General features: G+C 42.2%; 1 protein-coding gene across 1 annotated transcript in view; it reads right to left on the reverse strand.

Annotated features, from left to right (window-relative positions):
- Nucleotides 1-764: 764 nt before the first annotated feature.
- Nucleotides 765-17,264, reverse strand: part of gabbr1a (gamma-aminobutyric acid (GABA) B receptor, 1a) — a 65,131-nt gene continuing 48,631 nt past the window's right edge. Inside the window, 10 exon segments of the mRNA XM_045226557.1 lie at nt 765-2,771; nt 3,209-3,352; nt 3,675-3,803; nt 6,652-6,779; nt 7,595-7,688; nt 9,695-9,802; nt 11,176-11,292; nt 11,688-11,820; nt 12,245-12,395; nt 15,135-15,212. Coding sequence (XP_045082492.1) covers nt 2,481-2,771; nt 3,209-3,352; nt 3,675-3,803; nt 6,652-6,779; nt 7,595-7,688; nt 9,695-9,802; nt 11,176-11,292; nt 11,688-11,820; nt 12,245-12,395; nt 15,135-15,212 — 1,373 coding nt within the window. The 3' untranslated portion in view covers nt 765-2,480.

The raw sequence follows: 17,264 nt of genomic DNA on the forward strand, positions 1-17,264 counted from the left end.
GGGTGTAACATGCTTGTCCCTTTGGACATGGTTATGATACCACATATTGTCTGTCATAAAATACCCATTCAAAGTATAATGAAGTGTTTTGTCGTATTTCAGGGTATATGAGGTTGTTTACATGAAATTATATTAATTATTAGTCAAATTGAACACATAACATGAAACATCTATTCAGTGAAAAACAATGGGTTTCTTTTACTATGATATCCATATATTTGAATACATATAATCTGAAATATATCAACATTTAAAATTGTAAATATAGTGTATACAAATATCTTCAAATCCAGTTATATACACTGGGTTTACAAAACATTAGGAACACCTGCTCTTTCCATGACATAGACTGAACAAGTGAACCCAGGTGAAAGCTATGATCCCTTATTGATGCCACCTGTTAAATCCACTTCAATCAGTGTGGATGAAGGGGAGGAGACAGGTTAAAGAAGGATTTTCAAGACAATTGAGAGAAGGATTGTGTATATGTGCCTATTCAGTGGGTGAATGGGCAAGACAAAAGATTTAAGTGCCTTTGAACAGGGTATGGTAGTAGGTGCCAGGCACACCAGTTTCAGTGTGTCAAGAACTGCAACGCTCTGGGTTTTTCACAACAGTTTCCTGTGTGTATCAAGAATGGTCCACCACCCAAAGGACATCCAGTCAACTTGACACAACTGTGGGAAGCATTGGAGTCCACATGGGCCAGCATCCCTGTGGAATGCTTTCAACACCTTGTAGGCCATGCCCCAATTAATTGAGGCTGTTCTGGGGGCAAAAGGGGCTGCAACTCAATATTAGGAAGGTGTTCCTAATGTTTTTGTACACTCAGTGTATATTCATACATGTGCAAGAGTATATTTCTCTAAATAATCTTCGCATACATATATTACACAATCTCATCCATGTACAGTTAATAAATATTGACTATTTCATCCATGACTTCCTATGGAGAGGTTGTATCTCTCACTTTCCTATACCCTGAGCTACAGTATGTTATTAGAACGGCAACAAAATCATGACCTGAAACATTGTTTTGTCTTGAACTATAGTGCAACATGAGATAATGCTATTTGGCAAAGTAACGTCACTTACGTTACTTGCCAATAAAGCTGTGTTATATCATTGCTTCATACATTTTGACGAATTGCTAATGAATGAGATTGTACATATATATTAACTGTTGTATAAGCATGTCAGAATCCTTTACATATACTGTTACATATATTCTTCGGCATCACATTCACAAATGTAGTTGTACAAAGCTAAAATCTGAGGGGAAATTCGAAAGAAATGTCAAATATAAGACCAACGGGTCACAGGCATGTACGCTCACATTTACATTTATATTCAGATTGTCTTTAGGGAAAAACAGAGTTATTGACAAACAAAATAAAAAGGCTTGGAAGAATAATGCATAATAAATATGCCATTTAAAGTCTTCAGGAGGGTGTGCTTCCTTTGAATATCTATGATGTGTCCAATAAAATTCAAATTGTGGGAACATATCAATTCAAGTCCAATTGAAAACTTTCAAAAGGATGATACAATGAAAAAACGTATTAGGCTAGATATCATATTACACTATTTTCTTATCAAATGGGTTTCATATATTCAAGAGCATACAACAGCAAAAATGTGATTGAAGATACAAAGCTGTACTTGAATATGTATACAGCAAAACATCCACAAAAATCTTGCTATTGTCCCAAAATGAGGGTGTCCATTCCAAGACCCTCTACTGTATATGGCTATAATGTAGGCATTTCACTTTCAGTTAGGATAACTTTGCACTTTGAGTTTAGATGGTGTTTTGATATGAAATCCAACGTATTGAATCCACTGGGAAAATGTGCTGTTTTTTACACTCTCATTGCATTTGAACAGTTTCCACCCCTTTACCCCCCAAAATATTGAACTAAATATAGGGCACAACATTGAATCCATGACATAACATATCATACATTATGTAATAACAATATTAATCAATTACCATGTGCTTCTCTATTTCAACAAACTGAAGACAAATATGCAGATACGGGAGTCAAAAAGTAGCAAACACATACAGTACACAAAGTCCTCCCGGAGATCCTAGATACATCTGCACAACAGAACGTGAAAACAAACAAAGGGAAGGAAGAAAGAGGAGGAGTGAAAAAGGGAGATCTGTCCATTTTCTGTCTCCACAAGTAGACTGAGGGTTAATCTGGGATGTGCTTGTTTCTTATTCTCTAACTCGTATTACTAGTCACAAGCGCTTCAGGTTCACACAATGAGACAGACTGGTGTTACCCGGGTGGCTCTCCTCACAGTAGCCTGTAGTGAAAGGAAAAGCCCTCCGTCATCGTGTGCCTCCACTCACTCTGTCAATGTCAGTAGCTTGTGCTCTTTTTCCATAACAAGTGAAAGTCACAGTGCCTCCATGTGTGTTCGTTCCTCCGTGTGCTCTGGGCTCTTCTACCGCCCCGCCCCCCACCCCCTCACTTGTAAAGCAGGGGGATCTGGCTGTTGTGACAGTGGTTGCGACTTATTTTGCTGTCCGCCTGGTACAGGTTGGAGGAGTTGGAGAAGGAGGGGGGTAAGGAGGAGTGATTGTCCGACGCGGGGTTGGGGTACCCGGGAGGGGGCAGGAGAGACTTGGGGTCTGGCTGGGAAGAGGGCGGGGACGGGGTGCTGTGGTTCTGGTTGGTGCCGGATGAGGGCCGTCGTCGGTTGCGCAGGGCCTGTCTCTCAACCAGCTGGTTGCGGAGCTCCGATACCCTCTGCTCTTTCTGAGAGCACAGAAGAGGGAGAGGTCTTATTAATACAGAACACACATGGGTAAAGAGGAATCATTTATTAAGCATTAATTGAGAATGAATTAGACATGTATTCATCATTTATTAATCAAACCAAATGTATCTCTTAGTTAAAGGTAATAAAAATGAATGATTGGAAAGATTGGTTGGTTGGTTGCTAGGTCAAATAATTCAGATTAAAAAAAGGCATATTAGATGTATTTTAATAGATGCATTTTGATTATATTTTGATAGCGAAGGTATAAAAGTGAGTGTGTATTGTAGTACCACCTGTATGATAAAGATTGGTTGAATGATTGGTTACTAGTTCCAATATTTCAGATGTATTTTATACGTATTAGACATATTTAAATCTAGATGTATTGTGATTCTGTTGATAGCTAAGGTACATCAAAAAGTGAGTACTGTACCTCCTGTATGATCTTCTGCAGCTCACGGTTCTCTCTCTCCAGCTGGCGAGACTTCTCCTCATCGTTGTTGTTGGTGGACGAGCCGGTCTTCAGCGTGTCCTGCTGCTCCGACTGCCACTCACCACGTGTAATCAGCCTGCGCATCTAGAATAGAATACAACTTTTTTCTACACAGCCAGAGAGACAGAGAAGACCATTTTCTGTAAATATGTGAATTTGGAAATGTTAAACATTGAAGAAAGTATTGAGACTTTGTTTCGAGTGCTGATGCAAGTTTCGTGTGGTTCAATAAAAATGGAAAGTGTACCGCTGCTAAATGACTCAGAGTCCTAGGCTACGTCCCAAATGGCACCCTATTCCCTATATAGTGCACTACTTTGACCAGAGCCCTGGTCAAAAGTAACACACTATAAAGGGAATAGGGTGCCACTTGGGACACAAGCCTATTCTATATAGTATACTGTACCTTGGGCACAAAGAGCACCACCAGGGTGATGTAGACAGAGAACACTATGGCCAGAGCGGCAAAGGCAAAGGAAGCGTCCTGCTGTGACGTGAGGATCATAGTGACGGGAGCCGTGATCATGCACAACACCTGTAGAGACGGGGTGGAGAGAGGATGAGAGAGGGAAGAGAAGGAGAGAGAGAGAGAGAGAGAGAGAGAGAGAGAGAGAGAGAGAGAGAGAGAGAGAGAGAGAGAGAGAGAGAGAGAGACAAAGAGGTAACTATCAAGGGAGAGGCGAGTGAGGGAAATAAGATCTAAAAAAGCGGTTGGCAACTGCTTATCATTCCAACGAGGTTCCCCATATGAAAACATCATTAAAAAAGTTATAGATGAGGTAGCAGGTTAGCAGTACCATACTGGCACATCATCACAATAGCAAGCCTTACAAAAGCTTCCCAACAAGGAGGCCTTTTTAGATACAATAAATATTGACATTTTAAAGGATTCTCCTCATACGGGGCACCATTTATGTAGGGAATTGTATCATTTATCTATGAGCATAACACCGCGAAATATACACAATTAAATCAAAATGATGAAATCAACATCTAAGCTTTCCCTTTGTCCGGACCTGCAGCTGTGTTTAATGATTTCATCAAGCTATTTGAATGATTGATCAATTAAATGTTCTTTCCTCTGCTTTGTAAATAAAATTGACAGTACAGTGGGGGAAAAAAGTATTTAGTCAGCCACCAATTGTGCAAGTTCTCCCACTTAAAAAGATGAGAGAGGCCTGTAGTTTTCATAATAGGTACACGTCAACTATGACAGACAAATTGAGAAAAAAAAATCCAGAAAATCACATTGTAGGATTTTTTATGAATTTATTTGCAAATTATGGTGGAAAATAAGTGTTTGGTCACCTACAAACAAGCAAGATTTCTGGCTCTCACAGACCTGTAACTTCTTCTTTAAGAGGCTCCTCTGTCCTCCACTCGTTACCTGTATTAATGGCACCTGTTTGAACTTGTTATCAGTATAAAAGACACCTGTCCACAACCTCAAACAGTCACACTCCAAACTCCACTATGGCCAAGACCAAAGAGCTGTCAAAGGACACCAGAAACAAAATTGTAGACCTGCACCAGGCTGGGAAGACTGAATCTGCAATAGGTAAGCAGTTTGGTTTGAAGAAATCAACTGTTGGAGCAATTATTAGGAAATGGAAGACATACAAGACCACTGATAATCTCCCTCGATCTGGGGCTCCACGCAAGATCTCACCCCGTGGGGTCAAAATGATCACAACCACACGGGGGGACCTAGTGAATGAGCTGCAGAGAGCTGGGACCAAAGTAACAAAGCCTACCATCAGTAACACACTACGCCGCCAGGGACTCAAATCCTGCAGTGCCAGACGTGTCCCCCTGCTTAAGCCAGTACATGTCCAGGCCCGTCTGAAGTTTGCTAGAATGCATTTGGATGATCCAGAAGAGGATGAAACCAAAATATAACTTTTTGGTAAAAACTCAACTCGTCGTGTTTGGAGGACAAAGAATGCTGAGTTGCATCCAAAGAACACCATACCTACTGTGAAGCATGGGGGTGGAAACATCATGCTTTCGGGCTGTTTTTCTGCAAAGGGACCAGGACGACTGATCCGTGTAAAGGAAAGAATGAATGGGGCCATGTATCGTGAGATTTTGAGTGAAAACCTCCTTCCATCAGCAAGGGCATTGAAGATGAAACGTGGCTGGGTCTTTCAGCATGACAATGATCCCAAACACACCGCCCGGGCAACGAAGGAGTGGCTTCGTAAGAAGCATTTCAAGGTCCTGGAGTGGCCTAGCCAGTCTCCAGATCTCAACCCCATAGAAAATCTTTGGAGGGAGTTGAAAGTCCGTGTTGCCCAGCGACAGCCCCAAAACATCACTGCTCTAGAGGAGATCTGCATGGAGGAATGGGCCAAAATACCAGCAACAGTGTGTGAAAACCTTGTGAAGACTTACAGAAAACGTTTGACCTGTGTCATTGCCAACAAAGGGTATATAACAAAGTATTGAGAAACTTTTGTTATTGACCAAATACTTATTTTCCACCATAATTTGCAAATAAATTCATAAAAAATCCTACAATGTGATTTTCGGGATTTGTCATAGTTGACGTGTACCTATGATGAAAATTACAGGCCTCTCTCATCTTTTTAAGTGGGAGAACTTGCACAATTGGTGGCTGACTAAATACTTTTTTTCCCCATTGTATGTATTTCATAATTGCATAACCGCCCCACAGCAAATGCGCAGTGAAAAGATGTAAAACTGTGGGTGGTTTGCAGTCGTGAGTGTTTTGCTTCCTCATGAAGCTGTTTTGAGATGGGAATCTGGGCAAGTTCTGGCAATTATGTAAATCATTGTTCAGAGAGTACTAAAAATGTTGCACATTGTTGAGCAAAAATAGAAACCCAGGCTAAAGCTACAGTTGTTACTATTTTGCCTGTATAAGAGCAGTGGTTTGTTCCAGCAACGTTGTTCCTACATTACCAGACATTTCATGGATGTTCTCACCTGTGTGAGGAGGATTACACCCATGTGAGGGTTACTGAATGACTATGGCTACTTGTTTGCAACACCTAGATGGTGGAATGGTACTGTATGTTATCGCTGCTATATCAGTTCAAGTGAAGCTTAAATACCTCTATTGGTGATGATCATTCACTGATTCAAATCAAATTCAAATGATTAAGTATAGCACTAACGTTTTGCTTTAGCGCCAAAAATAAATTAATGAGCACATGCTTACCAGAAATAACGAGTCTTAGCAGTATGTCATCATTATGCACTAACGAATCATTGAATCTCATGTCCACACAGAGACCATATCTAGCCCCTGCTATCTTTCTACCAATAGTTAATTGTTGCTTTGAGATCATTCGTTCGATGGACTGGCTAAAATGCAGAGTGGAAACCAGAGCACTCCCCCTGTGACGGTTGAGACTCACAGCCACGTTGTAAATAGCCATCCCCACGGCTCGATGGTCATTGATCTTCTCCGTGGAAACAGACTTGGTCTCGTAGGCCAGAAATATCCCCAGCAACAGCAGCAGTCCCTTGTAGCCATACACTACACCTGGTGGAGAGAGGGAGAGGGAGGAGAGAGAGAGAGAGAAAGTGGGAGAGAGAGACAGAATGAGAGAGAGAGAGAGAGAGAGAGAGAGAGAGAGAGAGAGAGAGAGAGAGAGAGAGAGAGAAACAGAGGACAGAATGAGAGAGAGAGAGAGAGAGAGAGAATGTGAAAAAGAGCAAAGAGAGAAAAAAAAAAGAGGAGAAGAAGAGAGAAAAGAGAAGGAGGCGAAGACGATGGAGTGATGTTAGGCAGTTGACTGAAGGTAATGCATATTCCCCCTTTATTTCTTCTGTCCAAGTGTCCATTGTTCTTTCATTACATCGCTCAGTGGGGTGACAATATATTTTTATAGCACAGAGAGGGAACGCTATGGGGCAATGGCACAGTTTGTGACCCATATTATTTGAATTTGACAGTATTATGCATTCAGAAGAGCTGCCACTGTCAGGATGAGAGGGAGCCTGGCGATAGTGAGAGAAAAACTGATGAAAGGGGAAGATAAAAATGAAAGCATATGAGGGAAAGATAAAGGCAGGGGATGACTGACTAGAGTGAGTGAGAGGAGGGGAGGAAAAAGTGGGGTCAGACAAAAAAAGAGAGCGAGAGAGAGAGAAACAGAGAGACAGAATGAGAGAGAGAGAGAGAGAATGTGAAAAAAGGCCAAATAATTACAGAAAGAGCTAATGTGGGGGGCTGAGATACGAGGAGCGTTTAATTTACAATGCATGGACTGGGGATTGAGGGAGTGAGAGGGAACGAGGGAGTGAGAGAGAGAAGTACAGATAAGACAGAAGGAGTAGGGAATAGAGAAGGGATACCGAGCCATGTGTTCATCTTCTCTGAGGTGCAGTGCTCCAGGAGGGGCTGAATCAGGACATCCAAGTCTCCTTTAGGGGCCTCCCTAGTGAACTTCTACTCAGAGAGAGAGGACGGGGGGAGGAAGTGAGAGAGAGAGAGAGAGAGAGAGAGAGAGAGAGAGAGAGAGAGAGAGAGAGAGAGAGAGAGAGAGAGACAGGGAGAGAGAGAGACAGGGAGAGAGAGAGACAGGGAGAGAGGAAGTGAGAGGGAAAGTGAGAGAGAACGTGAGAGAGTGAAAGACATTCCGTTGTGATATCCGCAACTCATTAACTTTAAAACTGACAAGTAGAAAGTCAAGGAACAATAAGATGACTGACATCAAAGCAATAATATTTTGTTGAACACCAGACAAATGTGACAGTGCTAACATACGAAAGCTAATACCACATAGAGTACAGTGCCTTCAGAAAGTATTCACACCCCTTGACTTTTTCCACAATTTGTTGTGTACAGCCTGAATTTAAAATTGATTACATTTTGATTTTTGGTCACTGGCCTACACATAATACCCCATGATGTCAAAGTGGAATTATGTTTTAAGAAATGTTTACAAATTAATATAAAATGAAAAGCTGAAATATCTTGAGTCAATAAGTATTCAACCCCTTTTTTATGGCAAGCCTAAATAAGTTCAGTAGTAAAAATGTGCTTAACAAGTCACATAATAAGTTGCATGGACTCACTCTGTGTGTTTAACATGATTTTTGAATGACTACCTCATCTCTGTACCCCACACATACAATTATCTGTAAGGTCCCTCAGTTGAACAGTGAATTTCAAACACAGATTCAACCACAAAGACCAGGGAGGTTTTCCAATGCCTCACAAAGAAGGGCACCTATTGGTAGATTGGTAAAAATGAAAAAAAAACAGACACTGAATTTCCCTTTGAGCATGGTGAAGTTATAAACTTACACTTGGATGGTGTATCAATACACCCAGTCACAACACACGCAGTTGCCGGAGAGGAAGGAAACCACTCAGGGATTTCACCGTGAGGCCAATGATGACTTTAAACCAGTTACAGAGTTTAATGGCTGTGATAGGAGAAAACTGAGGATGGATCATCAATGTTATTACTCCACAATACTAACCTAATTGACAGAGTGAAAAGAAGGAAGCCTGTACAGAATATAAAATATTCCAAAACATGCATCCTGTTGGCAACAAGGCACTAAAGTAATACTGAAAAAGAAATGTGTCAAAGCAATTACACTTTTGTCCTAATACATACGATAACCAGAGCGACTTACAGTATAATAATTTTTTTTATACTCCCCAAAAATGTGTTGAAGTGGGCATTCCCTCCCCACCCTGGGCCAATGCGGCCAGAGACTGGCCGTTAAGAGAGCTGGATTGAAAGGATTTAGTGGCACAGTAGAGACCACTGCGCCACCAGGAATACAAAGTGTTATGTTTGGGGCAAATCTATTACAACACATTACTGAGTACCACTCTCCATATTTTCAAGCATAGTGGTGGCTGCATCATGTTATGGCTTCTAATCATTAAGGACTGGGAATTTTTCAGGATAAAAAAGAAATGGAAGCTAAGCACAGGCAAAATCCTAGAGGAAACCATGGTTCAATATTTTTTCCACCAGACACTGAGAGATGAATTCACTTTTCAACAGGACAATAACCTAAAACACAAGGCCAACTCTACACTGGAATTGCTTTCCAAGAAGACAGTGAATGTTTCTGAGTGGCCGAGTTAAATCTGCTTGAAAATCTATGGCTAGACCTGAAAATGGATGTCTAGCAATGATAAACAACCAATTTGACAAAGCTTGAAGAATTTTGAAAAGAATAATGGGCAAATGTTGCACAATCCAGGTGTGGAAAGCTCTTAGAGACGTACCCAGAAAGACTCACAGCTGTAATCGCTGCCAAAGGTGCTTCTACAAAGTATTGACTCAGGGGTGTGAATACTTATGTAAATGAGATGTTTCTGTATTTCATTTTCAATAAATTTGCTAAACATTCTAAAAACATGTTTTCACTTTGTCATTATGGGGTATTGTGGCACTGTATAGGACTGATATGACAGTGTCACTGTACCTCCACTGTGATGTGTAAAGGATCCACAATCTGCCAAATCATGAGTGACAGGACGTCTATGGCTAGTAACACTCCAACTGTTGCATAGAGTTTCCATGGCTCCAGGTGCTGCAGGGATACAGGAGAACCAATTACAATCCAAGGACCAAGGGCAATGCAGTGAGTCCACAAACAAGGATAAATGGGTTCAAGCATACAGTAGATAAACTGCCAACCGAGTACAGTATTGTATATGTGTATCAGCACAGAATACTTAAGTTATCAGAGCTCCCTTTAAAAAGAGATTCATATGTCAATGGGCTCCCCTGGTTAAATAAAGCACACATAGATTAATTGGCATTTAGACAATAATGTTCAAATATTCTAAGTGTAATTTGACTAGTTACTAGGCAGTGGATGCTATATGCACAACATGACAGTGTTTTTGAATGAGTAACATATCAAGAAGAAATGTGGCCCCAAAATAATATGAGCAAAATCAACAACATGCTCCTTAATTTTCCATCACTTCATTCTGGCTTCCTTCTAGCCCTGCAACTGTTCACCCAATAACCAAACCGTATTACATAGCCCTTGTCACCTCTTCTCTCCAAGTGCATGAAATGATTTGACAGCCTTCACTAGTCTTGCCATATTCTGACTTGGAAACTTTTTAAAGTACTTTCACAGCTCTTTGGCAAATTGCCCTTGCATGGCCATTAAAGACAGTTGAAAGTCAATCTGATTCGTCTTGCATTGGCTCAACTAATAAAGCCCCCGAAGGTTGGATTTCTACATAGAACTTTAATACTCATACATATTCATAAATATTCCATTATGGCTTAATCTCTCATTCTTCTGATTAGGTCTTAGAAGAATTCCCACAACACATCGCACACTCGCAGTATCTCCCTAGCTTCAGGACACACTATCTTAGAGAGGACACACGTGCAAGTCGTGCATACGTAATCAAGCTGATAGTATAAGCATCACGGGTATGAGTGTGTGTGTGTGTGTCGGTATCGCTCTGTATGAGTGTGTGTGTGTGTGTGTGTTTGTGTGTGTGTGTGTGTGTGCGCGTGCGCATGCATTTGTGTGCGCGTACGTGTGTCTGTGTGACTCCCGTCTCTGTTTCAAGCCTGTCGTACGCTACTCTACTCTACTGTACTGTACTGTACTCTATTCTACTCTGCTCTACTCTACTCTACTCTACTGTACTCTATTCTCCTCTCCTCTACTGTACTGTACTGTACTCTACTGTACTGTACTGTACTGTACTGTACTCTACTCTACTCTACTCTACTCTACTCTACTGCAGTATATCCCACAGTAGAGGATATACCGAGATACTTTAACATGCAGAGCAAAGCACATCTCCCAGCGGCTTATGTAACCTTACTGTAAAGTTTAGGGGGATTTTTTTATCTGCCAGCACCACACATTCAGTGATGTAGACTCTGGAGCTTCCCCGTTCCATCCTCCGGCCCTCCTCAAAGGCTTACCTTCCTCTTCTCCTTCTTCTCCTCCTTCTTTGTGAAGAGATTGTGTACCCACCAAATCTTGGTGAACATGCTGCCATAGGCCAGACTGAAGCCCAGGCCGAGCAGCCACAGACGGAACTAGACAGAGAGGGAGAGAGGGAGATTTTGTTGATTAAATATTGTACTTTTTTGATGCTTTGGCAATACAAATGCAATTTTTGTTATGGCAATAAAGCAACAATTGAATTGATAATGAGAGACAAGAGAGAGAGAGCGAGAGAGAGAGAGAGAGAGAGAGAGAGAGAGAGAGAGAGAGAGAGAGAGAGAGAGAGAGAGAGAGAGAGAGAGAGAGAGAGAGAGAGAGAGAGAGAGAGAGAGAGAAAGAAAAATAAGGAGAGAGATAAGGAATACGAGAAATAGAGAGAGGCAGAGTGACAAAGAATTTCTCCTGACAAGCCATTACAGCACATCCATCTACTCTAGCACTAGAACATGGCGACAACAACCCATCCCCATGGCTTTAGCTGTGTTACCTGACAGACCACAGTGAACTGGGACCTGTGGATGTGGTGTCCGTCGATCCCCAGGGGAAACACAGCAGCCAGGGCCATCATACAGCCCACTGCTGTCATGTTGTTCAGGTAGGGCTGGGAGTTCTGGATGTACCTGGCACAACATACACAAAGAGGGTATGAAGAAAGGCCAGAGGATATAGACAAAACCCACAAAGGGACTGTTTCAAATGCACTGTCGGTAACACTTTATTAGAACTATATGTCCTAACAGCATCAAAATAATGTCATAAACATTACATCTTTTGTCACTGAATGCCAAGTGACAAGGCATTTTGCATAGATTGGAGACAGTTATGCCAAGTGTTATGACATATGTCCACATAAACGTGAATATCACTTGCCCACAGTACAAGCAGGACCCACCAGGAGGACAATCATACTCGACCCAGCGTGATTGCCAATGATGATGAGTATTGATGATGAATTGTTGATGATGAATTGTTGATGATGAATTGCTAGCTCTAGCCAAAGTGTTGCTTAAATGTGCTGGAGGAGAAATAAAGTTATAATCTTACCGGACGTTGCTGTTGTAGATGTTGAAGGTCAGACAGACGATGCCCAGGAGGATGCCCAGACCAGCGAAGACAGACACAGCAGCAAACAGCTTCTGAGAGAGGTACCTAAACTCCTCAATGACTATTGTCGAGTCAGCCGGAGGCCCGGCGCCTGAACAGAGAGAGAGAGAGAGAGAGAGAGAGAGAGAGAGAGAGAGAGAGAGGCAGGACAGAGGTTAGTCCATCCATGCCTTAAAGGGAAGATTAGGCCTGTCTACTGTACTGTACTTGATGTCACTCAGAAAAGGACAGTCTATGTTTTGAATTAAGATCAAAATCAGAATTTGAAAATCAGGGAGGGCCCTATGCTCAGTAACCTCTACAGATATTAACCTAAAGGATCAAATGAAATTGGCACAATCAATTTGCACAGTAACCGGTATACAACATTGTGTTGCTCTCACTGATTTAATTCAATGACCAACCAGGTACAGAAGTTGAGAGTGTTCACCCTAATTATCTGAAAACATGTGCATAATTAAAAAGTAACCAAAAAAGAGGCATTGGTTCATTCAAGGTTGGGGATGGTTGAAAGTGCAGCGACTGACTTTATCTGTCTCTCTGTTTTCCCTGTGTTTCCTCTTGTCTGTCTAAATCCAGCCCTGCCTGCAGATCCTGACAGCTGCTCAGAGTGTGGGTGTCACTGTGTCCTTAAGTAGTGGCGGTGACAGTGACAGGGGACTTGTGTCAGTGTGTGGTGACGTGTCCATGTCAGGAAGAGGGTGACACAGTGTCGAGCCCCAGGGGTGTCACAATACCAGGGCGCCCACATTTGCATTGACGGTTTCAGCGATATCACACCACCGAAGTGACATCTGAGACATCCTGTCTGCGAACAGAGTGACGGCTGTTTGAAGATGTGTGTGTGTTTTTGTGTGCATTGAAGAGAGAGAAAGCACTGCCCTGTCAGCTGGTGTGTTTGCACTGTTTAAACCTTCCTCCGTCCTTGATCAAGGAATCAGGACAGGGTGTTGCCATGGAGACCGAGCTCTGTAACAGTTGCCATGGCGATTAGGAAGAAAGCTGAGCTGAAGTGGTTGTTAGGGGCGAACGTGAAGAGAGCGAGAAAGTGAGGGAGGAAGACGACAAGGGGTAAACAGAATGGAGAACAGGAGAGTTAAGTTAAGAGACTGACAACAATCACCTCTACAGCAGACCCAACTCACCTCTGCCACTCTACAGCAAACTAAACTCACCTCCGTTACCTGTAGAACAAACTAAACATACCTCTGTTACCTCAAGAACAAACTAAACTCACCTCCGTTACCTGTAGAACAAACTAAACTCACCTCTGTCACTCTACAGCAAACTAAACTCACCTCCGTCACCTCAAGAACAAACTAAACGTACCTCTGTTACATCAAGAACAAACTAAACTCACCTCTGTCACTCTACAGCAAACTAAACTCACCTCCGTCACCTCAAGAACAAATTAAACGTACCTCCGTTACCTCAAGAACAAACTAAACTCACCTCCGTTACCTCAAGAACAAACTAAACTCACCTCTGTTACCTGTAGAACAAACTAAACTCACCTCTGTTACCTCAAGAACAAACTAAACTCACCTCTGTTACCTGTAGAACAAACTAAAGTCACCTCTGTTACCTCAAGAACAAACTAAACTCACCTCCGTTACCTCAAGAACAAACTACACTCACCTCCGTTACCTCAAGAACAAACTAAACTCACCTCTGTTACCTGTAGAACAAACTAAACTCACCTCCGTTACCTGTAGAACAACCTAAACTCACCTCTGTTACCTCAAGAACAACGTCATGTTTGTTGATGTTGTTGAAATGATGTGGAAACAACGTTAATTCAATCAGTTTTTGCACATTGGGCTGTAACTCTCCAGTAAACTAGACTCACCTCTGTTACTATACACTCTTAGAAACAAAGGTGCTATCTAGAATCTAAAAGGGTTCTTCGGCTGTCCACAGAGGGTTCTACATGGAACCCAAAATGTTTGAAACCAAAAAGGGTTTTACATGGAACCAAAAAGGGTTATCCTATGGGGACAGCTGAAAGGAACCCTTTTTTCTAAGACTGTCTAGGTCAACTAAACTCAACTCTGTCACCTCTATAGGTAGTGCAAACCATCCTCACCTCCCTAAACCTACATCACACCAAGCTCACTTGTCACACTACAGAACAGTAAGAACACCAAACTCAGCTCTACAGTAAGTCAGCCTTGTGAAGGACAGAGATAGATACAGGTCACCATGCAGTCTTCTCTGATTGGGCCCATTGGCCCCGCTCCCCTTGGAGGCTAAGCTAAGCCTTGGCAACAAATCATTTCCTTAAAAGTCTACAACGGTGCCCTCTCTCTGGGCTCCCAGCATGCAGGATTGATTAGCAGTGCAGAAAGTCTGAGCCCAGGCACAAGTGTGTCACCTCTCAAGGGAGGGCTGGACCAGTAAACAACTGAACTACAACATTTGTCTTGGTGGCTGAAGCAAATCAACAGTAATAGCATTTCTCTGCAGACAGTGTCAAGCTCTGTGGCTGTGTTAGATGTTGAACTTCCCCCAAAGTGAAAAAGTGTGGGTGGGTTCAGGCTTTCCTGACTGCCATGGTCTGGTCACTGGGCTGCGGGTGTAAACTAATTCTGGGTGAAGGAGGATCAGGGTCCAAATGATTGCTTTTAAAGCCAGAAGTGGTGATTCGTCTGACATAGAAATTATGGATGGAGGCAGCTCAGGCTTCGAGAAAGAGAAGGCGTAACAGTCGCTCTAATGTGAGGGGAAAGAGATAGATAGTTACATAGATGACTCACAGTGAGACAGTCACACACACAGAGAGACATACACAGGAAGCCTGACAAAGACAATGTAATCAACTCCGCCTCACCTATCCACACGTCATTGCCGAACCAGGAGAGATTCTTCTGAGAGCTGTCGTAGTATCCAATCTTCTTATAACTGCCCCCTACACAGCGAGAGGGAGAGAGAGTTTCAATTCACATCTTCTCAAATCATCTTTCTTTCCTGCCTACATAATGTCCTTGGGTTATGATGGGTTCAAACTACAACAAACAATAGAACACTTTGAAAATGAACGATAGATCAAAACATCATTATGAAAAGAAGGCTATCGAAGTGCATTGCAGAGAATTTCAAATCCACAAATAGACAGAAAAAGGAAAGAGGAGAAGCTGGAACAAAGAGATAGACTATACAGAGAGAAGGACCAATATAGAGCTACCAAAGGAAAAGAAAGACAGTGTGAAAGAAACAGTATGTGGCATCCTTAACCATGAATACTGAATAGAACAGAATCATTCACAAATTCAAGTCGGGCTTTCATTGTATAAACCAAATTACCCGACCTCGTCACTAGCACTGTAGCATGCGAAATGCAACCCAGTGCATGCAGGAAGAAAAATATGATCATCCATTAGGGCTCTGAAAAGTAATAATTTGCCACCTTAGCTTCGATCCTGTTCCAATTAGACTGAAGACTTGACTCCACACGTTTATAAATCAACACATGTTGCATGTGCAATTATAGGACAATGAAACAAACTGCACAGCTTTAGGGCGCTAGCTGTGCAGTTTGTTTCATGTTCCTATAATTGCACATGCAAAAATGCTTTGCTCTCAAATAGACACGAGCAGTGGCGGCTCCTGAAAAAATTCTCAGGGGGGGCAATTTTTCTGATGATTTAGGTGACCTACACACATTTTAAAAAAGATATGTCCAGCAACAACATGAAGACAGGGGCAGCATATAAGTCAATACCAGAAGCATTTATTGACTGATCTCAAAAGTGTTGGCTTACCAGGGTTGGTGGAGCCCTCAGTTTCATCTTTGCCTCGCAAAGCTAACTCAAACACTCCGCAAAACTTCACACACTGGATTAGCCGGCTGAGGATGTGGCGGTTCTTGCTAATGTCGTAGTAAATATATTTGTTATAGTGAATATGGAATATGATATGTTGAGTAAAATGTTGTGCTAAGATCTATTTAGGTCAGGAGCTGGTTATAAGTTCTGTTCCTATCCAATAACAATGGACAAAAGGGTCCTATCTTGTCAGCCTTGTCAGTTTCAGTTCTCCAGTAAACTTGTGATTATCAACACTAACCTCATCGTTGTGGCGGCGGACAGCTAGCCTGTATCCCTCATCCAGTTGAGTGGGAATGTTCACTCTCCCCAAAGCAGACAATCTCAAACAGCTATCCATGTGGGTCTTTGACAGCTCATGTTTCTTAATCTTTCCTGAAAGATGGTGCATGTCCGTTACACACCAGTCGCTGTCCAAGCGGTGCTGTCTGCCGTGCCGCCTTCAGGGTGAAAGAGTAAGCAGGGGGTAGCAGAAGACTGCATTAGCTACATCGCAGCCTGCTAGCCAGGTTTTTCGTTCGTACCAATTTTTGGAAAATCCTCGGGTGTAGGACTTCCCCCCTTTAGTAGAAACCTGTTGAATTATTAAATTTGGTCTGGGAGGTCCTAATTGTTTCGTTGCCAATTTATCTTCATTTGTTCGCCGACAAAAAGTAACTGATTTCAAAGAGACAATCGAGTTGCACTGAACGCTATAGCCATCTTGATAGTAGTACGTGAATTGATTGATGAGGCTACCCGCTCTTTTCTTAGTTACGTTCATGGTTATGTTACGTATGACGAAAGCGCGTAAGTTCAAGCCCTCAGAAACCCATAGAGATTGTATTGAAAGCTCTGATATTTGAAAAAAATAGATTTTACATGGGAGTCTATGACAGACTTCTGGGCGATTTTCAACCTGACTGAAATCGCCCCAAAAGGGGGGGGGGGCCATTTGAAGCACGACTTTAGCCTGATTGGACATTTAGTGGCACTGTGGCAGATCAGACGTCTAGATTACAACACTGATAACTACTGTTGCCGTGATATAATTGATTAGAAAAAAAATCCCTTCCTTTTCCCGTTTGGCAGTGCGTCGCCCATATCGCCCTATTGAACACACCGCCCCTGGACACGAGTGAGAATGGATGGAAAGG

The sequence above is a fragment of the Coregonus clupeaformis genome, chromosome 17 (assembly GCF_020615455.1).
Source record: "Coregonus clupeaformis isolate EN_2021a chromosome 17, ASM2061545v1, whole genome shotgun sequence".
In the NCBI taxonomy this organism is placed as follows: Eukaryota; Metazoa; Chordata; class Actinopteri; order Salmoniformes; family Salmonidae; genus Coregonus; species Coregonus clupeaformis.